Here is a 24,000-nt window from a genome sequence, read left to right as displayed (position 1 = left end):
GATGTTCAAACTCATAAACTTAATTTTTTTTTGCAAATAATAATTAACTTAGAATTTCATGGCTGCAACATGTGCCAAAGTAGTTGGGAAAGGGCATGTTCACCACTGTGTTACATGGCCTTTCCTTTTAACAACACTCAGTAAACATTTGGGAACTGAGGAGACACATTTTTGAAGCTTCTCGGGTGGAATTCTTTCCCATTCTTGCTTGATGTACAGCTTAAGTTGTTCAACAGTCCGGGGGTCTCCGTTGTGGTATTTTAGGCTTCATAATGCGCCACACATTTTCAATGGGAGACAGGTCTGGACTACAGGCAGGCCAGTCTAGTACCCGCACTCTTTTACTACGAAGCCACGTTGATGTAACACGTGGCTTGGCATTGTCTTGCTGAAATAAGCAGGGGCGTCCATGATAGCGTTGCTTGGATGTACCTTTCAGCATTAATGGTGCCTTCACAGATGTGTAAGTTACTCATGTCTTGGTCACTAATACACCCCCATACCATCACAGATGCTGGCTTTTCAACTTTGCTCCTATAACAATCTGGATGATTCTTTTCCTCTTTGGTCCGGAGGACACGACGTCCACAGTTTCCAAAAACGATTTGAAATGTGGACTCGTCAGACCACAGAACACTTTTCCACTTTGTATCAGTCCATCTTAGATGAGCTCAGGCCCAGCAAAGCCGACGGCGTTTCTGGGTGTTGTTGATAAACGGTTTTCGCCTTGCATAGGAGAGTTTTAACTTGCACTTACAGATGTAGCGACCAACTGTAGTTACTGACAGTGGGTTTCTGAAGTGTTCCTGAGCCCATGTGGTGATATCCTTTACACACTGACGTCGCATGTTGATGCAGTACAGCCTGAGGGATCGAAGGTCACGGGCTTAGCTGCTTACATGCAGTGATTTCTCCAGATTCTCTGAACCCTTTGATGATATTACGGACCGTAGATGGTGAAATCCCTAAATTCCTTGCAATAGCTGGTTGAGAAATGTTGTTCTTAAACTGTTCAACAATTTGCTCACGCATTTGTTGACAAAGTGGTGGCCCTCGCCCCATCCTTGTTTGTGGATGACTGAGCATTTCATGGAATCTACTTTTATACCCAATAATGGCACCCACCTGTTCTCAATTTGCCTGCTCACCTGTGGGATGTTCCAAATAAGTGTTTGATGAGCATTCCTCAACTTTATCAGTATTTATTGTCACCTTTCCCAACTTCTTTGTCACGTGTTGCTGGCATCAAATTCTAAAGTTAATGATTATTTGCAAAAATCAGTTTGAACATCAAATATGTTGTCTTTGTAGCATATTCAACTGAATATGGGTTGAAAATGATTTGCAAATCATTGTATTCCGTTTATATTTACATCTAACACAATTTCCCAACTCATATGGAAACGGGGTTTGTAAATAAATAAAAAATACACAGCCTAATGATTACGCTGACACAATAATTGCTGTTATTACTTGTTTGTTTTAAAGCCACCTGCAGTGAGTCAGCCAGCTGCCCCAGTGAAGGGCCTTCATCCTCCTCCTCCTCGCTGCCTTGCTCCTGGGTGCAGTAGTGAGTGCTGAAGGCAGAGTGCTCCTCCACGGCGTTCTGCCAAGCCTGCGAGGAGAAAGTCCGCCAGTTGTCAAGGATGGACAATTATGTGGAGGAGCAAGCGTAGGATCTTCTCAATTCAAAGTCGCACTGCTTGAAAACCCATTAAAAATATCAAAAGTGCTCTAATTGTACAGCTCGGTTGAAGTAAATGACCGTCCGGGTCTCTAATTATTGTTTGTGTCAAGATCTAAGATACAGTGACATTAACATCCGCGGCTGTAGGTGACCTCCCGATGGAGCTTTTGTATCAACCCCACAGGGTGGAATTAGCAGTGTTTGAAGTATAGCCTTTAAAATGTTGCCGTAAAAAGCCTTGCAGTATTATTGTTTACAATGGACTCAATGTTATTCATGCAGTTTGCACCTCGGCACAATGACAACATTAGCTCCGTCGCTGCTCAAAGAGCGCTACGTTTTATGCACGGCAGATCACGATCAAAGGTATAAAAAAAAACACTAAAATAATAGGCTTTTCACATTTCAGAAATGTTCTTTGTACTTTTGATGCATGCCCCGGCTGTAATTACAGCATTTATAGAAAGCCTCTAAAAGTCACACAAAACATCTGAGAGAACAAAATGGAAACGGGTTATCTATTTAGTTTTCAGGTGTAAGAGCGGCGTACTCTTTCCTTTTAAATAATTGTGTGACGGATACAAAATAAAATAAACATCTACTCTGTATAATCAGTGCATCTGGAAAGTATTCACAGAGCTTCCACATTCTGTTATGTTACAGCCTTATTCCAAAATTGAATGTTGTCCTCAAACTTCTACAGACAATATTTTTTCATTCATTTTCGCTTATTCATTTATTTCAGGCAATGACATGAAGAAGTACAAGTTGACAACACATGATAATATAAATTAAAATAGTGCATGATTGTCCAGTTTTGCCTGAAAGGAACTTATTTAATCCCACCCCCAGTTCTCCATTCAGTGATTATTCACATGAGTTTCACTCTTACTTTGTTCAAGGATTATAATACAGATGTTGTATCATGGTGGCATTACCACAGGTAACTATAATTATTACACTGTAACAATAATATGTATCAACAATGTAGGAAGAATGAATATACCAACAATGGTAATAGACAATATAGCAATAATGGTAATAGACAATATAGCAATAATGGTAATAGACAAAATACCAATAATGGTAATAGACAACATAGCAATAATGGTAATAGACAATATAGCAATAATGGTAATAGACAAAATACCAACAATGGTAATAGACAACATAGCAATAATGGTAATAGACAATATAGCAATAATGGTAATAGACAAAATACCAACAATGGTAATAGACAACATAGCAATAATGGTAATAGACAATATAGCAATAATGGTAATAGACAAAATACCAATAATGGTAATAGACAACATAGCAATAATGGTAATAGACAATATAGCAATAATGGTAATAGACAATATAGCAATAATGGTAATAGACAATATAGCAATAATGGGAATAGAAAACATAGCAATAATGGTAATAGACAAAACATCAACAATGGTAATAGACAAAACACCAACAATGGTAATAGACAAAATACCAACAATGGTAATAGACAACATACCAACAATGGTAATAGACAAAATAGCAACAATGGTAATAGACAAAATAGCAACAATGGTAATAGACAAAATACCAACAATGGTAATAGACAACATAGCAACAATGGTAATAGACAAAATAGCAATAATGGTAATAGACAAAATACCAACAATGGTAATAGACAAAATACCAACAATGGTAATAGACCAGGGGTCGGCAACCCAAAATGTTGAAAGAGCCATATTGGACCAAAACTACAAAAAACAAATCTGTCTGGAGCCGCAAAAAATTAAAAGCCATATTACATACAGATAGTGTGTCATGGAATTAAGAGGACTTAAAGGAAACTAAATGAGCTGAAATATAGCTACAAATGAGGCATAATGATGCAATATGTACATATAGCTAGCCTAAATAGCCTGCTAGCATCGATTAGCTTGCAGTCACGCAGTGACCAAATATGTCTGATTAGCACTCCACACAAGTCAATAACATCAACAAAACTCACCTTTCATGCACAACATTAAAAGTTTGGTGGACAAAATGAGACAGAAAAAGAAGTGGCATAAAACACGTCCTAGAAAGTCGGAGAAAGTTATACATGTAAACAAACTACGGTGAGTTCAAGGACCGACAAAATTAGTAGGACAAAACGGCGCTCGCCAAATACTCGAATCAGTGAAGCATGTTTAATATAAACAGTGTGCTTTGTAACAATTAGGGAGATTTGGATCATGTTTGTCCTCCTACAGAAACCATATTAAAACAAAAATATATTTTTCCCCCTCATCTTTTTCCATTTTTCATAAATTTTTTGAAAAAGCTCCAGAGAGCCACTAGGGCGGCGCTAAAGAGCCGCATGCGGCTCTAGAGCCGCGGGTTGCCGACCCCTGTAATAGACAAAATACCAACAATGGTAATAGACAAAATACCAACAATGGTAATAGACAAAATACCAACAATGGTAATAGACAATATACCAACAATGGTAATAGACAAAATACCAACAATGGTAATAGACAAAATACCAACAATGGTAATAGACAAAATACCAACAATGGTAATAGACAACATACCAACAATGGTAATAGACAAAATACCAACAATGGTAATAGACAACATACCAACAATGTTAATAGACAAAATACCAACAATGGTAATAGACAACATACCAACAATGGTAATAGACAACATACCAACAATGGTAATAGACAAAATACCAACAATGGTAATAGACAACATACCAACAATGGTAATAGACAAAATACCAACAATGGTAATAGAAAACATAGCAATAATGGTAAGGAAACATTGAGCACATGTTAACACTTTGAGACAGCTTATAGCAGCAGGTCAAAGACCCTCATCTCTATATTCGAACCAGACCCCATGTTTGTATAATAGTTTAAATCCATTAATAGTTTTGTGTTGTAAGTCCAGTTTGTTCCATAGTTTTACTCCTCATACAGACACACAAAATCGTTTACGAGTGGTTTGAGCTCTCGGCAATAAGAAATATCCAAAGCCTCTCAAGTTATGAGCCTGCACTTGTCTTATAAAAAAACGTTGTAGATTAGGCGGCAATAATTTGTTAAATGCCTTATTTAAGATTATTAATGTATTATATTTAACAAGGTCATGAAATTTGAGCAACTTTGATTGCATAAACAGATTATGAGTAGGTTCTAAGTAACCAACGTTGTGAATGATCCGCACTGCTCTTTTCTGTAATATGATCAGAGGATGAATTGTGTTGTGGTAAGTATTCCCCCATACTTCAACACAGTATGTAAGGTATGGGAGTACCAAGGTGCATTATAGAGTACGGAGTGCATTTTCATTGAGGTATAGTTTTGCTTTATTTATAATTGAGAGGCTTTTGGAGATTTTTGTTTTAATGTGTCTGACATGAGATTTCCATGATGGTTTACTATCAATTATTACTCCCAAAAATGTATTCTCATTTACGATTTCAACTTGGGTACCATCAATACTTATTTTCTGTTCAGACGTTATGTTGCGATTTCCAAACATCACTATCTTAGTTTTATTTATATTCAAAGATAATTTATTTGTGTCCATTCATTTTTTTTTACTATGTTTAGTTCTGTGTTTACTTTATTTATGAGCTCATGATAGTCATCACTACTGTAGAATATATTTGTCGTCTGCAAATAGTATACATTTCAGTATTTTGGATGTATTAAACATATCATTAATATATACATTAAACAGTTTTGACAATATGAAAATACTTTTTAAAATAAATGTACTAAAATAAAAATAAAAACACATTTACATACTGTGGAGGGAGGTGTGGCCAGCGCTGCCTGCAGGAGCAAAGGTCACCGCCTCTGTCTATGGTGTTGAGGGCAGGGCACCATCAGATAAGGGCGGGGCAAGTGCAGACGGCGAGACACAGCTGACAGGTGATTACATTTCCCAGGTGGTACGAGTTAATCTAATCATCTGTTGTCTTTAACAGTAAGCAGCCGGGAACAGGAGGGCAGAGAGGTTACGGAGGTGACTGAAAAGCAGTGTTGGGACTGACGCCGTTATTTTCGGTGGTAACTAGTAATCCAACGCGTTATTTTTTTATATTCAGTAACTCAGTTACCGTTACTACATGATGCGTTACTGCGTTATTTTACGTTAATTTTTTATGTAGCATCGGCTAGAAACGGAAGATCTGAGTGTGTTTTATTGGAGCGCTGCAGTGTCGTCCTTCTGTGTCACAAGGAAAAGAAAAGGCGTGCTTGTGTGTGGCTCCCTCACCTCTCTCGCCCACTCACTCACTGACGTCACTCACCTCACATGCTGTCATATCTTAAAGGGCCACACACACACACACATATGCTACTCTCATAACAACTAACAAGACATCATGGCGAGGCCAGAAGTCGAGTTTCTTAACATGGAGATATTCTCAATACTTTTCTTTTGTCGAGCACAAAAAAAATTATATTTTAGTTAAATGTAAGTTGTGTCTTGGATCACAGATCCTATCTACTTAAAGTTAACATTAAAGTGCCATTATGTTGCAGCTATTTAAAATAGTTTTGTCAATTTGTTCTGGCCTGAAATAAATTGGCCCTTTTGAAACATATCTTTGTCTTTGTGTGTTGTATGTAGACCACATTGCTTAGCAGAGTTCAGTGATGCAAATGCATGTCAAGTTGATCAACAGATTGTATTATTCTCCAGTGCAATAACAGTACTGAAATGAAGGCTAAAAGGGCATTAATGGGAGCCTTAAAAAAAAAAGAAGAAAAGAAGTAACTAAATAGTTACTTTTCACAGTAATGCATTACTTTTTGGTGTAAGTAACTGAGTTAGTAACTGAGTTACTGTTGAAATAAAGTAACTAGTAACTGTAACTAGTTACTGGTTTTCAGTAACTAACCCAACACTGCTGAAAAGTCACGTCCCGCTGGAGAAACGTTGAGAAATTCTATGTACATTAATTGTATTGAGCGAATGCTGTGAATACTTATGTGATTTTCTTCAGTTTTTTTGTATTTTTAATACATTTGCAAATTTATTTCAAACAACATTTTTACATTGTCATTATGGGGTATGGTCTGTAGAAATTTGAGGACAAAAATGAACTCATCCCATTTTGGAATAAGGCTGTAACATAATAAAATGGGAAAACATTTAAGCGCTGTGAATACTTTCCGGATGCAAAAAGTGTATAGAGCAAGATGCATATAATGTGACTTTTGAAAGAGTGTTTTAGCTCATTTTTACGCTTAAATCGCATTTCGAAATGTTGAATGTTACTTATATACCATTCATAGTCTAATACACTCATATACCATTCATAGTCTAATACTCTCATATACCATTCATAATCTAATACACCCATATACCATTCATAATCTAATACACTCATATACCATTCATAGTCGAATACACTCATATACCATTCATAGTCTAATACACTCATATACCATTCAGAATCTAATACACCCATATACCATTTATAGTCTAATATGCTCATATACCATTCATAGTCTATTACACCCATATACCATTCATAGTCTAATACACTCATATACCATTCATAGTCTAATACACTCGTATACCACTCATAGTCCAATACACTTGTATACCATTCATAGTCTAATACTCTCATATACCATTCATAGTCTAATACTCTCATAACATTCATAGTCTAATACGCTCATATACCATTCATAGTCTAATACACTCATAACATTCACAGTCTAATACGCTCATATACCATTCATAGTCTAATACACTCATATACCATTCATAGTCTAATACTCTCATATACCATTCATAGTCTAATACTCTCATAAACCATTCATAGTCTAATACTCTCATGTACCATTCATAGTCTAATACACTCATATACCATTCATAGTCTAATACACTCATATACCATTCAGTCTTATACGCTCATATACCATTCATAGTCTAACACACTCATATACCATTCATAGTCTAATACTCTCATATACCATTCAGTCTAATACTCTCATAACATTCATAGTCTAATACTCTCATATACCATTCATAATCGAATACACTCATAACATTCATAGTCTAATACGCTCATATACCATTCATAGTCTAATACACTCATAACATTCACAGTCTAATACGCTCATATACCATTCATAGTCTAATACACTCATATACCATTCATAGTCTAATACTCTCATATACCATTCATAGTCTAATACTCTCATAAACCATTCATAGTCTAATACTCTCATATACCATTCATAGTCTAATACACTCATATACCATTCATAGTCTAATACACTCATATACCATTCATAGTCTTATATGCTCATATACCATTCATAGTCTAACACACTCATATACCATTCATAGTCTAATACACTCATATACCATTCATAGTCTAATACACTCATATACCATTGATAGTCTAATACACTCATATACCATTCATAGTCTAACACACTCATATACCATTCATAGTCTAATACACTCATATACCATTCATAGTCTAATACACTCATATACCATTCATAGTCTAATACACTCATATACCATTGATAGTCTAATACACTCATATACCATTCATAGTCTAATACACTCATATACCATTCATAGTCTTATACGCTCATATACCATTCATAGTCTTATACGCTCATATACCATTCATAGTCTAACACACTCATATACCATTCATAGTCTAATACACTCATATACCATTGATAGTCTAATACACTCATATACCATTCATAGTCTAATACACTCATATACCATTCATAGTCTAATACACTCATATACCATTGATAGTCTAATACACTCATATACCATTCATAGTCTAATACACTCATATACCATTCATAGTCTAATACACTCATATACCATTCATAGTCTAATACGCTCATATACCATTCATATCATTCAAATTGTCTACACAGTACAGTTGATAAAGGATATTCACAGATTTGACGCTGGAACAGATTCATTCCATTTACTTTAAGAGGTACAGTATGAATACTTTTTTATGAAAACAGTCCCTAGTTCCTACGGTCTTTTCCCCTGCACTTTATTGTGTAGTTTTCAGCTACACAATAGACAGTCAACTATCCATCTATGCATTTTCTATACCGCGTATCCTTATTGGGGTCACGGGTAAGCTGGAGCCTATCCCAGCTGACTTGGTGCAGGAGGCGGGTACACTCTTGACTGGATGCCAGCCAATCGCTGGCCACATATAGACAAACAACCATCCAGGGGGGCAATTTTTGCATATTTTGGTAATGAAAGAGGAAGTTGGTATGCATCATTTTGGCTTAAAAATGTGATATTGTAAACATTTCTTCTTTTGCATTCTCACTAGATACTGTTTTTTTTGTTGCTAAACACTTTTTGTGTTCTGAGGGTTTATGCCAACTCTTGTTAAACTACAGATATAGACCGATTCTGTGTGTGGAGTGATTGGAATAACAATCTATTTGACGGCTAGCGAAATAATTTGACATTTAACTGGTAATAACAAGGTAGAAACACTTCACCATCGACGTTTTACTTTGAGAAGTGCCAGTACAAAATGAAAAAAACAAACAAAAAACATTCCAAATGAGGTGTTTTTTTTTGTCACACATTTGTTTATCTTGTTTTTTTTCTCACAGCCATCACTCAGTATTGACAAAATAGTCCAGAAGCATATTCCTGCACTGAGGTCACGCCGACAAATTGATCTGCCAGCATGGAGATTACATCTAAATCAACCTACTTTTCTTGTCGCCTCGGGCTCCATTTTAGGTGATACTTTGAAGTAATGGACGCTGTCATCGAAGCACTTTAGGGTGAAGATGCAGTTATCTTTGGAACGGATCTGGAAAGGCGGGAAGGGGGGAAAGAAAAACGTAAAAATGGTCAAATAAATTTACACAGCACATTTTCCAGCTGCAAAGGATTTCATCTGGAACTGTACCGAATGAGGGTGAATGGGCAACTGTGCAGTGAAGAAGAGTGTGTCCATACGTTTAAGACTGGGCATTGTTATCAGTTTAGGACAATTAATAGATGTACGTGAGTAAATACACAAAAGTATTTGGCCACCTGCCTTGACTCACATCTGAACTTGAAGTGCCATCCCATTCCTAACCCGTAGGGTTCAGTATGATGTCGGTCCACCTTTTGCAGCTATTACAGCTTCAACTCATCTGGGAAGGCTGTCCACAAGGTTGCGGAGTGTGTTTATAGGAATTTTTCCACCATTCTTCCAAAAGCGCATTGGTGAGGTCACACACCGTTCTCATTCATCCCGAAGGTGTTCTATCGGGCTCAGGTCAGGACTCCAGTCAAGTTCATCCACACCAGACTCTTGTCATCCATGTCTTTATGGACCTTTACTTTGTGCACAGTCATGTTGGAAGAGGAAGAGGGGCCCGCTCCAAACTGTTCCTACAAGGAACATGGGAGCATGGAATTGTCCAAAATGTTTTGGTATCCTGGAGCAATCAAAGTTCCTTTCACTGGAACTAAGGGGCCCAACTCCTTAAAAAAAAAAACCACACCATAATTCCTCCTCCACCAAATTTCACACTCGAAATGTACCGTTTTCCTGGCAACCTCCAAACCCAGACTAGTCCATCAGATTGCCAGATGGAAAAGCGTGATTCATCAGTCCAGAGAAGGCGTCTCCACTGCTCTAGAGTCCAGTGGCGACGTGCTTTACACCACTGCATCCCACGCTTTGCATTGGACTTGGTGATGTATGGCTTAGATTCAGCTGCTCTGCCATGGAAACCCATTCCATGAAGCTCTCTGTGTACTGTACGTGGGCTACTTGGAAAGTCACATGAAGTTTAGAGCTCTGTAGCAACTGACTGTGCAGAAAGTCTCTGCACCTCTCTGTCAGTTTACGTGGCCTACCACTTGGTGGCTGAGTTGCTGTTGTTCCCAAAATCTTCCATTTTCTTATAATAAAATGGACTTTGGAATATTTAGGAGCGAGGAAATTTCACGACTGGATTTGTTGCACAGGTGGCATCCTATGACAGTTGCACGCTGGAAATCACTGCCCATTCTTTCACAAATGTTTGTAGAAACAGTCTCCATGCCTAAGTGCTTGATTTTATACACCTGTGACTAGGACACCTGATTCTCATCATTTGGATGGGTGGCCAAATACTTTTGGCAATATAGTGTAGATGAGGTCAAATGTTATATGAAATATGGGTCATGTGGAATAGGTTTATCAAGGGCTTTTAAGTTGTCTTATTTTTCACAAGGAGATTGGTGACCTTTACAAGTAAAAAAAAAAAAAAAAAGTTGAATCATTATTACATCATATTACACCGTATTTCCCAAATAGTTACAGCTCCGGAAAGCCCCTGTGAAGACCTTTAATTTGACGTATGGCTTGATGCGCTTTGCTGCAAATACCACAGTGCACGGGTATTAGAGCTGGCTCTTTGAAGTGAATGTGGCAGGTTTTTTTTTTATTTTTATTTTTATTTTTTTTAAATCAGTCTTTTTTTTGCCTGTTGAAGCCGCACATGATTGATCAAAATGTGCACTAGCGTAGGTGTTGGCGCCGAATAGAAAGGAGGAGGGAGGGGTTACACACACACACACACACACACACACACACACACACACACACACACACACACACACACGCACAGCACAGAGAAGAGGGAGGCAGGCGAGAGTGAGTGGGGGAATGTTGCTACATAATTAGAGACTACCGTACATGCTGGAACGGTGAGGAAAATAAAAGGGTCGTAAACAAAAAGCTGGGGAACTTTGTGTTTTAGTGCCATTCAAGACTAAAACAAATGTTACTAGAGTGCTGCTTTGTAATTTTTTATACATTGTGGTAAAAAATGTACAAAGTATTACATACAACCAACCAGACTAGATCTTTTTGTGTAAACGAGATAGGTTTTTTTTTTTGTATTTTTGCAGCAATCTGTTAAATTTTAATCATAGAAAATAAAGCCATAATCCTCAATTTTCATACGCCCTGTTTTACGCAAAATATGTCTCCATTTATACGATTAAACATGTTTTTTTTTTTTTTTTTTAATTGGGGACAGCTCCAAAATAACCCACTATAGAGTCAAAGAGAGTAATGGTCCAACAAGAGCTTTGGAGTCTGAGTGTCACTGAATGCACCACACTTCTACTGTAACAATCAAGAGTAATATGTCTAGTCGTCTGGATACGGCCCGGCAGTGTCCAAAATCCGGCTCGCGAGAAGTCCCAAGTAAAAAAAAAAAAAAACAACATAATTTTTATTTTTTTAAATTGCTTCGAGGTCGGTAAGCACAGCCAGAATTATTCCGTACATTAGGCGCACCGGGTTATAAGACGCACTGTCGACTTTTGAGAAAGTGAAAGGATTTTAAGGGCGCCTACAGCTCCAAAATAACCCACTGTAGAGCCAAACAGAATAATGGTCCAACAAGAGCTTAAGAGTCTGTGTTTCCAGAGTATCACTGAATGCACCACACTTCTACTGTAACAATCAAGAGTAATATGTCTAGTGGTCCGGATACAGCCCGCCAGTGTCCAAAATTCGGCCCGCGAGAAGTCCCAAGTAAAAAAAACAACAGAATTTTTATTTTTTTAAATTGCTTCGAGGTCGGTAAGCACAGCCAGAATTATTTCGTACATTAGGCGCACAGGGTTATAAGGCGCACTGTTGATTTTTGAGAAAGTGAAAGGATTTTAAGGGCGCCTAAAGCTCCAAAATAACCCACTGTAGAGCCAAATAGAATAATGGTCCAACAAGAGCTTTAGAGTCTGTGTTTCCAGAGTGTCACTGAATGCACCACACTTCTACTGTAACAATCAAGAGTAATATGTCTAGTGGTCCGGATACGGCCCGCCAGTGTCCAAAATTCGGCCCATGAGAAGTCCCAAGTAAAAAAAACAGCTTTAGAGTCTGTGTTTCCAGTAGAGATGCGCGGTTTGCGGGCACAACCGCGGAGTCTGCGGATTATCCGCGGATCGGGCGGATGAAATTAAAAAAAATTAGATTTTATCCGCGGGTCGGGCGGTTGAAATAAAAAAAAAATAAGATTTTAAATAGATTCAGGCGGGTGGCAGTTAAACCAATTCGGAAATATATATACATAGTTAAATGTTGTTACCCACATACGAAAAACGAGCAGGCACCTGCTGCATATGCCACAACAGAAGAAAAAAAAAGAAAAAGAGATGGACACTTTTACGGAGCGGAGAAGGGACGCCTCGCCGGGGTCCGGGACCGAGGCCCCTTCCCCCGAGAGGGCCCCACCGGGAGCCGTAGCTGAGGCGATCCGCGAGAAGGGCCCGACGCACGTCCAGGGTCACCACCGCGCCCACCGCACCGACACCCCGCCTCGTAAGCAGCTTACCTGCTCGCCACCCCCGTGGCCGGGGGCTCGTAACAGGGGTCACTCCGCGCGCTCCACCCGCGCAGCTTACCTGCCCGCCACCCCTGTTGCCGGGGGCGCGTAACAGGGGTCACTCCGCGCGCAGTGCGCTCACGAAAGGGGTGGGGCTCACCCTGGTTGATATAGACAGTAGGACGGTGGCCATGGAAGTTGGAACCCGCTAAGGAGTGTGTAACAACCCACCTGCCGAATCAACTAGCCTTGAAAATGGATGGCGCTGGAGCGTCGGGCCCATACCCGGCCGTCGCCGGCAGCGAGACGCGCTTGGAGGTGCGCTCAGCGCGGCTCCCATATGATTGCGCACTGGTGTGCGTCTGGGTCGTGACAGCGTGGCACGCGAATGTCTGTGCTGCATTGGATCAGTCTCCTTTCTTTAACAGACAAAAGCTTTATAACCTCACTAATGCCTTGCATCGTCTATATTAGATATATAACAACTGGCGGGTGCGGGCGGGTGCGGTTCTGATCAAATGTTACATCGGGTGGATGGCGGATGGTTGACGACTTTCTGATGCGGTTGCGGATGAAATAATTGCCTATCCGCACATCTCTAGTTTCCAGAGTGTCACTGAATGCACCACACTTCTACTGTAACAATCAAGAGTAATATGTCTAGTGGTCCGGATACGGCCCGCCAGTGTCCAAAATCCGGCCCGCGAGAAGACCCAAGTAAAAAACAAAACAAACATAATTTGTATTTTTTTTAATTGCTTCGAGGTCGGTAAGCACAGCCAGAATTATTCCGTACGTTAGGCGCACCTGGTTATATGGCGCACTGTCGATTTTTGAGAAAGTGAAAGGATTTTAAGGGCGCCGACAGCTCCAAAATAACCCACTATAGAGCCAAATAGAATAATGGTCCAACAAGAGCTTAAGAGTCTGTGTTTCCAGAGTGTCACTGAATGCACCACACTTCTACTGTAACAATCAAGAGTAATATGTTTAACATATTAGATCAGTTGTCCCCAAGATACAGCCCGCCAGTGTCCAAAATTCGGCCCAAGTAAAAAAAACAACATAATTTGTATTTTTTTAAATTGCTTCGAGGTCGGTAAGCACAGCCAGAATTATTCCGTACATTAGGCGCACCAGGTTATAAGACGCACTGTCAATTTTTGAGAAAGTGAAAGGATTTTAAGGGCGCCTACAGCTCCAAAATAACCCACTATAGAGCCAAATAGAATAATGGTCCAACAAGAGCTTTAGAGTCTGTGTTTCCAGAGTGTCACTGAATGCACCACACTTCTACTGTAACAATCTAGAGTAATATGTCTAGTCGTCCGGATACGGTACGCCAGTGTCAAAAATCCGGCCCGCGAGAAGTCCCAAGTAAAAAAAAAACAATTTTTATTTATTAAAATTGCTTCGAGGTCGGTAAGCACAGCCAGAATTATTCCGTACGTTAGGCACACCGGTTTATAAGACGCACTGTCGATTTTTGAGAAAGTGAAAGGATTTTAAGGGCGCCTACAGCTCCAAAATAACCCACTATAGAGTCAAAGAGAGTAATGGTCCAACAAGAGCTTTAGAGTCTGTGTTTCCAGAGTGTCACTGAATGCACCACACTTCTACAGTAACAATCTAGAGTAATATGTCTAGTGGTCCGGATACGGCCCGCCAGTGTCCAAAATCCGGCCCGCGAGAAGACCCAAGTAAAAAACAAAACAAAAATAATTTTTATTTTTTTTAATTGCTTCGAGGTCGGTAAGCACAGCCAGAATTATTCCGTACGTTAGGCGCACCTGGTTATATGGCGCACTGTCGATTTTTGAGAAAGTGAAAGGATTTTAAGGGCGCCGACAGCTCCAAAATAACCCACTATAGAGCCAAATAGAATAATGGTCCAACAAGAGCTTAAGAGTCTGTGTTTCCAGAGTGTCACTGAATGCACCACACTTCTACTGTAACAATCAAGAGTAATATGTTTAACATATTAGATCAGTGGTCCCCAAACTACGGTCCGCCAGTGTCCAAAATCCGGCCCGCGAGAAGTCCCAAGTAAAAAAACAACATAATTTTTATTTTTTTAAATTGCTTCAAGGTCGGTAAGCACAGCCAGAATTATTCCGTACATTAGGCACACCGGGTTATAAGGCGCACTGTCGATTTTTGAGAAAGTGAAAGGATTTTAAGGGCGCCTACAGCTCCAAAATAACTCATTATAGAGCCAAATATAATAATGGTCCAACAAGAGCTTAAGAGTCTGTGTTTCCAGAGTGTCACTGAATGCACCACACTTCTACTGTAACAATCAAGAGTAATATGTTTGACATATTAGATCACTGGTCCGGATACGGCCTGCCAGTGTCCAAAATCCGGCCCGCGAGAAGTCTCAAGTAAAAAAAACAACATAATTTGTATTTTTTTAAATTGCTTCGAGGTCGGTAAGCACAGCCAGAATTATTCCATACATTAGGCGTACCGGGTTATAAGACGCACTGTCGATTTTTGAGAAAGTGAAAGGATTTTAAGGGCGCCTACAGCTCCAAAATAACCCTCTATAGAGCCAAATAGAACAATGGTCCAACAAGAGCTTAAGAGTCTGTGTTTCCAGAGTGTCACTGAATGCACCACACTTCTACTGTAACAATCAAGAGTAATATGTCTAGTGGTCCGGATAAGGCCCGCCAGTGTCCAAAATCCGGCCCGCGAGAAGTCCCAAGTAAAAAAAAACAACATAATTTGTATTTATTTAAATTGCTTCGAGGTCAGTAAGCACAGCCAGAATTATTCCGTACATTCGGCGCACCGGGTTATAAGACGCACTGTCGATTTTTGAGAAAGTGAAAGGATTTTAGGGGCGCCTGCAGCTCCAAAATAACCCACTATAGAGCCAAATAGAATAATGGTCCAACAAGAGCTTAAGAGTGTATTTCCAGAGTGTCACTGAATGCACCACACTTCTACTGTAACAATCAAGAGTAATATGTCTAGTGGTCCGGATAAGGCCCGCCAGTGTCCAAAATCCGGCCCGCGAGAAGTCCCAAGTAAAAAAAAACAACCATTTTTATTTTTTTAAATTGCTTCGAGGTCGGTAAGCACAACCAGAATTATTTTGTACGTTAGGCGCACCGGGTTATAAGGGGCACTGTCGATTTTTGAGAAAGTGAAAGGATTTTAAGGGCGCCTACAGCTCCAAAATAACCCACTATAGAGCCAAATAGAATAATGGTCCAACAAGAGCTTAAGAGTCTGTGTTTCCAGAGTGTCGCTGAATGCACCACACTTCTACTGTAACAATCAAGAGTAATATGTCTAGTGGTCCGGATACGGCCCGGCAGTGTCCAAAATCCGGCCCGCGAGAAGTCCCAAGTAAAAAAAAACAACATAATTTTAATTTTTTTAAATTGCTTCGAGGTCTGTAAGCACAGCCAGAATTATTCTGTACATTAGGCGCACCGGGTTATAAGGCGCACTGTCGATTTTTGAGAAAGTGAAAGGATTTTAAGGGCGCCTACAGCTCCAAAATAATCCACTATAGAGCCAAATAGAATAATGGTCCAACAAGAGCTTTAGAGTCTGTGTTTCCAGAGTGTCACTGAATGCACCACACTTCTACTGTAACAATCAAGAGTAATATGTCTAGTGGTCCGGATACGGCCCGCCAGTGTCCAAAATCCGGCCCGCGAGAAGTCCCAAGTAAAAAAAACAACGTAATTTTTATTTTTTTAAATTGCTTCGAGGTCTGTAAGCACAACCAGAATTATTTTGTACGTTAGGCGCACCGGGTTATAAGGGGCACTGTCGATTTTTGAGAAAGTGAAAGGATTTTAAGGGCGCCTACAGCTCCAAAATAACCCACTATAGAGCCAAATAGAATAATGGTCCAACAAGAGCTTAAGAGTCTGTGTTTCCAGAGTGTCACTGAATGCACCACACTTCTACTGTAACAATCAAGAGTAATATGCATACCTGCCAACTTTTGAAATCAGAAAAACCTAGTAGCCAGGGTCCAGGGGCCGCAGGCCTCGGTAGGTCCAGGACAAAGTCCTGGTGGGGGGTTCAGGCTTCGCCCCCCGACGCAAAATGATTATTAGCATTCAGACAGGTTAAAATGTTGCTAAAACCATCACTTTTCTATCAGTCACAGTGACTTTTCAAAACAAAAATATTACAGCAAAAATCATATGGGTTGATTGACATGTTTATTCTGTAAGCTAACTTCAATAGTTTGAAATTATTTTGACAGTTAATGCCAGTTATCCTGTCAACCTTTCACAAGACTTCAATTTGTTAATTGAAAGTATAAACAGTATAAACACTTTTTACAGTAAACAAATGGTTAAACAGTACTAAACAATTCCATTTAAAAAAAAATGGTGTCATTATTAACTTTCTGTCCAAGCTTGTATAATCTACTGCCTTGTTCAATTGTATAAAATATTCTGTGCCTAAAATTCACATTTCTATCACAATTATCATACTGTAAACATGGTAAGCTAACTTCATTAAAATTAATAGTCCTGTCAATAGCATGGAATTACAATTCAAATGTAGTTTTTTTGTAAGCCTTTCAAAAGAATTCAAAATATGAAAAATTAATGAAAATTAATTTAAGCCATCAGACACTTGAAAAGTGGCACATCACATCTCTAATGTAATCATTTGAACTTTTCAACAGAAATAGCACTGCAAAAATATTAAGGACATACTTCTGTATTTTGGTAGTTATGATGTCAACATTTAACAAGATTTCTTCAACTTGGACTTGAAAGCATAAATAGTATAAACACTTTTAACAGTATAACAGTACTAAACAATTCCAATAGATAACATTGGTGTCATTACCTTTTTGTGGCTAAAATCCGAAAAACGTTGAAAGTTTTCCACTTGTATCGCTAGCAACGGCATTAGACTTGTGTTTTTTTGTCCCAACGTGGTCTTTTACATGCTAATTCCTCCGTGTCCGATCGAAAAATCTTGTCTGCACAAGGTGCAATTCACGTAGTTTTCACCCTTTTTGGAACGGATAATTATTCCCGGATAGGCTTTTGAATATTCTTCACGGAATGACTGCAGTTTTCTTTTCGGTTTAAGACTCGTATGCGATTTTTCTCCGGCTGATTCCATGATCGTTCGCTCGTTTGGAAACAATGGCAACAGGTGCCTCGTGCTTGGCAGCGGTGCTATAAATAGCCTCGCGCATTTTAAAAAAAACTTTTTTTTTAATTAATGAAAAACCGTATTTTTTATCACTGCAACCGTAACCCGGAATAGGTTGATGAAAACCGTACTAATTACGGGAAAACCGGAGTAGTTGGCAGGTATGAATATGTCTAGTGGTCCGGATACGGCCCGCCAGTGTCCAAAATCCGGCCCGCGAGAAGTCCAAAGTAAAAAAAAAAACATAATTTGTATTTTTTTAAATTGCTTCGAGGTCGGTAAGCATAACCAGAATTATTCCGTACATTAGGCGCACCGGGTTATAAGGCGCACTGTCGATTTTTGAGAAAGTGAAAGGATTTTAAGGGCGCCTACAGCTTCAAAATAACCCACTATAGAGCCAAATAGAGTAATGGTCCAACAAGAGCTTGAGAGTCTGTGTTTCCAGAGTGTCACTGAATGCACCACACTTCTACTGTAACAATCAAGAGTAATATGTCTAGTGGTCCGGATAAGGCCCGCCAGTGTCCAAAATCCGGCCCGCGAGAAGTCCCAAGTAAAAAAAAACAACATAATTTGTATTTATTTAAATTGCTTCGAGGTCAGTAAGCACAGCCAGAATTATTCCGTACATTCGGCGCACCGGGTTATAAGGCGCACTGTTGATTTTTGAGAAAGTGAAAGGATTTGGGGCGGTATAGCTCGGTTGGTAGAGTGGCTGTGCCATCAACTTGAGGGTTGCAGGTTCGATCCCCGCTTCCGCCATCCTAGTCACTGCCGTTGTGTCCTTGGGCAAGACACTTTACCCACCTGCTCCCAGTGCCACCCACACTGGTTTAAATGTAACTTAGATATTGGGTTTTCACTATGTAAAGCGCTTTGAGTCACTAGAGAAAAGCGCTATATAAATATAATTCACTTCACATTTTAGGGGCGCCTGCAGCTCCAAAATAACCCACTATAGAGCCAAATAGAATAATGGTCCAACAAGAGCTTAAGAGTGTATTTCCAGAGTGTCACTGAATGCACCACACTTCTACTGTAACAATCAAGAGTAATATGTTTAACATATTAGATCAGTGGTCCGGATACGGCCCGCCAGTGTCCAAAATCCAGCCCGCGAGAAGTCCCAAGTAAAAAAAAAAAACCATTTTTATTTTTTTAAATTGCTTCGAGGTCAGTAAGCACAACCAGAATTATTTTGTACGTTAGGCGCACCGGGTTATAAGGGGCACTGTCGATTTTTGAGAAAGTGAAAGGATTTTAAGGGCGCCTACAGCTCCAAAATAACCCACTATAGAGCCAAATAGAATAATGGTCCAACAAGAGCTTAAGAGTCTGTGTTTCCAGAGTGTCACTGAATGCACCACACTTCTACTGTCACAATCAAGAGTAATATGTCTAGTGGGCCGGACACGGCCCGCCAGTGTCCAAAATCCGGCCCGCGAGAAGTCCCAAGTAAAAAAAACAACATCATTTGTATTTATTTAAATTGCTTCGAGGTCGGTAAGCACAGCCAGAATTATTCCGTACATTAGGCGCACCTGGGTTATAAGACGCACTGTCGATTTTTGAGAAAGTGAAAGGATTTTAAGGGCGCCTGCAGCTCCAAAATAACCCACTATAGAGCCAAATAGAATAATGGTCCAACAAGAGCTTAAGAGTCTGTGTTTCCAGAGTGTCACTGAATGCACCACACTTCTACTGTAACAATCAAGAGTAATATGTTTAACATGTTAGATCAGTGGTATTTATGCCCTTTTCCTCTTAATTTTCGATGCCAAATAATTTGGTTATGAAAATGCTGACTCCGGTTGAACATAATCATTGAAATTGACACAAACGCACCCGACTGAGACCTACTTGAGTTGGAGCCATGTTTACTCCCATAAACACTGCAGCGCTTGTGACATGTGACGTTAAGACGCCATTTGCATATGAATGGGACCATTGGGACGGCGTGGCGCCGTTGGGAGAGTGGCCGTGCCAGCAACCTGAGGGTTCCTTGTTCGATCCCCAGCTTCTACCAACCTAGTGGCGTCCATTGTGTCCTTGAGCAAGACACTTCACCCTTGCTCCTGATGGGTCATGGTTAGGGCCTTGCATGGCAGCTCCCGTCATAAGGTAGAAAAGCGCTATACTAGTATAACCCTCTACCGGACAGGCTAACCTCCTCCAACCTCCGAGGACAAAGCTACGACAATGGGAAACCGGGCTTTCTGCTCCGCCGCTCCCAGTGTGTGGAATGCTCTCCCTGACCACCTGAGGGCACCACCGACTGTGGATGCTTTTTAAAAAGGCTTAAAAACCCTTCCTTTTTTTTAAAAAAACCTTTTTTTTTTAGATATATGCATACTAGTTCTAGCTATTTGGCTGTTCTAGTTTTTATTTGTATTTATTTTTTATTATCTTTTTATTTTCTTAATACACTGTAGCACTTTGAGGTTGTTGTGCTTTTTACAAATACAATCTATTATTATTATTATTATTATTATTATTATTAACCCATTTACCATTCTCCTGCCTAGAGAGGGTACCAGGTAGCCACGGATAATTTCTGGAGAGGTACCAGTCTGGATAAGGCGCCAGCTGACCCGAGTGGTAAACCGGGGTAGGACCTCTCTTCCAAAGAACATCCCCTATGACTATCTGTTGGCTTACCAATTGGACTGGACTCCCACATGATATGTTATTTTGACAATTTAATAATTATACCCACCCAACATCCATTGCAGCCTGGAAGGGGGATCCCTAAAGGTGCGGTCCCATCTCAAGGTTTTTTCTTTTCCCCCCCCAATGGTTGTCTTTTGTGTTTTTCTTTGCCCGAATGTGGGTATAGATTAGGTAGTTAAGATTAGTAACCTCATGTGACCTTCCAATTAGCCCACGTGCAGTACGCAGAGAGCTTCATGGAATGGGTTTCCATGGCCAAGCAGCTGCATCTAAGCCATACATCACCAAGTCCAGTGCAAAGCGTGGGATGCAGTGGTGTAAAGCACGTCGCCACTGGACTCTAGAGCAGTGGAGACGCCTTCTCTGGAGTGATGAATCATGCTTTTCCATCTGGCAATCTGATAGAGGTTGCCAGGAAAACGCTACATTTCGGACTGCATTGTGCCGAGTGTGACATTTGGTGGAGGAGGAATTATGGCGTGGAGTTGTTTTTCAGGAGTTGGGCTTGGACCCTTAGTTTCAGTGAAAGGAACTTTGAATGCTCCAGGATACCAAAACATTTTGGACAATTCCATGCTCCCAACCTTGTGGGAACAGTTTGGAGCGGGCCCCTTCCTCTTCCAACATGACTGTGCACCAGTGCACAAAGCAAAGGTCCATAAAGACATGGATGACAAGAGTCTGGTGTGGATGAACTTGACTGGCCTGCACAGAGTCCTGACCTGAGCCCGATAGAATAACCTTTGGGATGAATTAGGACGGAGACTGGCCTTCAGTGTGTGACCTCACCAAAGTGCTTTTGGAAGACACTCCGCAACCTTGTGGACAGCCTTCCCAGAAGAGTTGAAGCTGTAATAGCTGCAAAATGTGGACTGACATCATATTGAACCCTATGGGTTAGGAATGGGATGGCACTTCAAGTTCATATGTGAGTCAAGGCAGGTGGCCAAATACTTTTGGCAATATAGTGTATCATCTGCATATCCACCAAGTTTGAAGACAGTTTTATTTGTGTCGGACATGATTGCATCGCTACAGCCGTGACTTTGAACCTACACCTTTACGCTCGGACATGCACAAAGTGCTAAAACCCAAGAGGCGAAGTGGTGAATATGAACCGTTTTGGTGGTGGTTTGTGCGAGTGAGAAGCAGACAAACAAACGCAGAAAGGCGACGTGGGTAACTCGCCATCTAATAACTGAGCCGTCAGTGTAAATGCATCTTACCAGACAGTGAGCGTGAGTGAGGGACTTGCAGCCTTGTCGTCTGACATTGGCAGCCGCATCAGACCTTCAGCAGCAGGAGGCACACACACACACACACACACACACACACACACACACACACACACACACACACACACACACACACACACACACACACACACACACACGCACACACACATCTATTCTCCTCTATTTCCAGCCTCTCGTGGCCTCTTTTTAATCAAAGTTGAACACTTGTTACGAGAGTGAGAGACGTCACCTACTGTTTAGAGTACCAAGACAAAACCCCGTCCTGCAGGACGACCCAGTAGGAGCGCCAGCCAAAGAATCTGGAGCTCTGTTGGATACATAAGGGAGGAATCAGCAAAACACGTTGTCACCCCTTATGGCGGCGAGAGCTGCAACTTTGGGGAAGAAAAAAAAAATTGGAAAGCCTCACCAATTTGACGTTTGCAAAATGCATTATAAACGCGGGAAGGAAAACACATTTGCATATAGAAAGGCCTCAAACGTGAGTCAGGAGAGAGCTATTCTTGCCTTCCCTCTCCAAATGAACACAGCATGGGGGGTGAAAGTCACGTCTAAATCAACATAAAGTGGGACTCTCTGACTGCTAAAAAAGCTCCAATATGGGAAATTCAATCCCCTGGAAATTACTATCGTGTAACAAACTGGACAAATGACTCCCATATGTTATGTCAGAAGCAAAGATGTACCCACAATTGACTCAATCATTGCAACTTTATCAAGGTAATTACCGTATTTTTCGGACTATAAGTCGCAATTTTTTTTCACAGTTTGTTCGGGCTCCAGTGCGATTTATATATGTTTTTTTCCTTCTTTATTATGCATTTTCGGCAGGTGCGACTTATACTCCGAAAAATATGGTATCATTAAAACATACTTGCCAACCTTGAGACCTCCGATTTCGGGAGGTGGGGGGTGGGGGGCGTGGTTGAGGGCGGGGGCGTGGTTAAGAGTGGAGAAGTATATTGACAGCTAGAATTCACCAAGTCAAGTATTTCATACACATATATATATATATATATATATACATATATATACACATACACATACACATACACATACATATACATATATATATATAAATATATATATATAAATATATATATATATATACATCCTGAAAATATGCAAACAAAATTGTGTTTGGATAATTGATACTTCAAACTTGCATAAATAAATCTTAAGGAATATAACAAAACTTGGCTTCTGAGAGCTTCAAAATGTAATGAATAAAATGCTAAAGTTGTTGATAAACAAGCAATTATTTTAATAATTAAATATGGTCATCTTAAATGAATTATTATGATCATTTAAAATTAATTATTTCCAATATGTTTATTTGAATGTATAATTCTATGGCTGGATGTAATAAGGAGTCAGAAAAAATACAAATAAAAATACAATTAATTTTGATGTTTTTAGCAAAATATAGTAAAAATGTATTTAGTTTTTTTTTTTAAATTAATAAATATATTTATTTTTAGGTAAGATAAACATAATAATACAATTTATCTCTAGTCTGGATGATTTAGTTCTTGTCACCCTGTTTTCCTCCCGTCATAAAAAAAAGGCTGTCCTCACTCAGGTCCGCATTGAGCTGGAGGGGGCGTGGCCTCCAGCTCCGGCTGAAAATCAGGAGATTTTCGGGAGAATATTTGTCCCGGGAGGTTTTCGGGAGAGGCGCTGAATTTCGGGAGTCTCCCGGAAAATTCGGGAGGGTTGGCAAGTATGCATTAGAACTATAAACATAATTGGGTAACACTTTAGTATGGGGAACACATTTACCATTAATTAGTTGCTTATTAACATGCCCATTAGTAACATATTGGCTCTTATTTAGTCATTAAGTACTATTAATGCCTTATTCTGCATGGCCTTATTATACAACCAGTAA

At 39.9% G+C, this 24,000-nt stretch overlaps 1 protein-coding gene across 4 annotated transcripts in view; it reads right to left on the bottom strand.

The window, feature by feature from the left end:
* osbpl1a (oxysterol binding protein-like 1A) overlaps positions 1-24,000 on the bottom strand; it is a 142,837-nt gene that overhangs the window by 83,999 nt on the left and 34,838 nt on the right. For 3 of the 4 annotated variants that reach the window (XM_061978168.2, XM_061978165.2, XM_061978167.2), the window contains exons 10-13: positions 22,343-22,416; positions 22,080-22,143; positions 9,420-9,521; positions 1,493-1,615 (exon numbers count right to left, since the gene is read on the bottom strand). In XM_061978168.2, coding sequence (XP_061834152.2) covers positions 1,493-1,615; positions 9,420-9,521; positions 22,080-22,143; positions 22,343-22,416 — 363 coding nt within the window. The remainder of the gene's footprint in view (positions 1-1,492; positions 1,616-9,419; positions 9,522-22,079; positions 22,144-22,342; positions 22,417-24,000) is intronic. The other variant, XM_061978166.2, reaches the window with a different exon arrangement.

This window comes from Nerophis lumbriciformis, linkage group LG18 (assembly GCF_033978685.3).
Source record: "Nerophis lumbriciformis linkage group LG18, RoL_Nlum_v2.1, whole genome shotgun sequence".
Classification (NCBI taxonomy): Eukaryota; Metazoa; Chordata; class Actinopteri; order Syngnathiformes; family Syngnathidae; genus Nerophis; species Nerophis lumbriciformis.
This window is presented reverse-complemented; position numbering and strand designations above follow the sequence as displayed.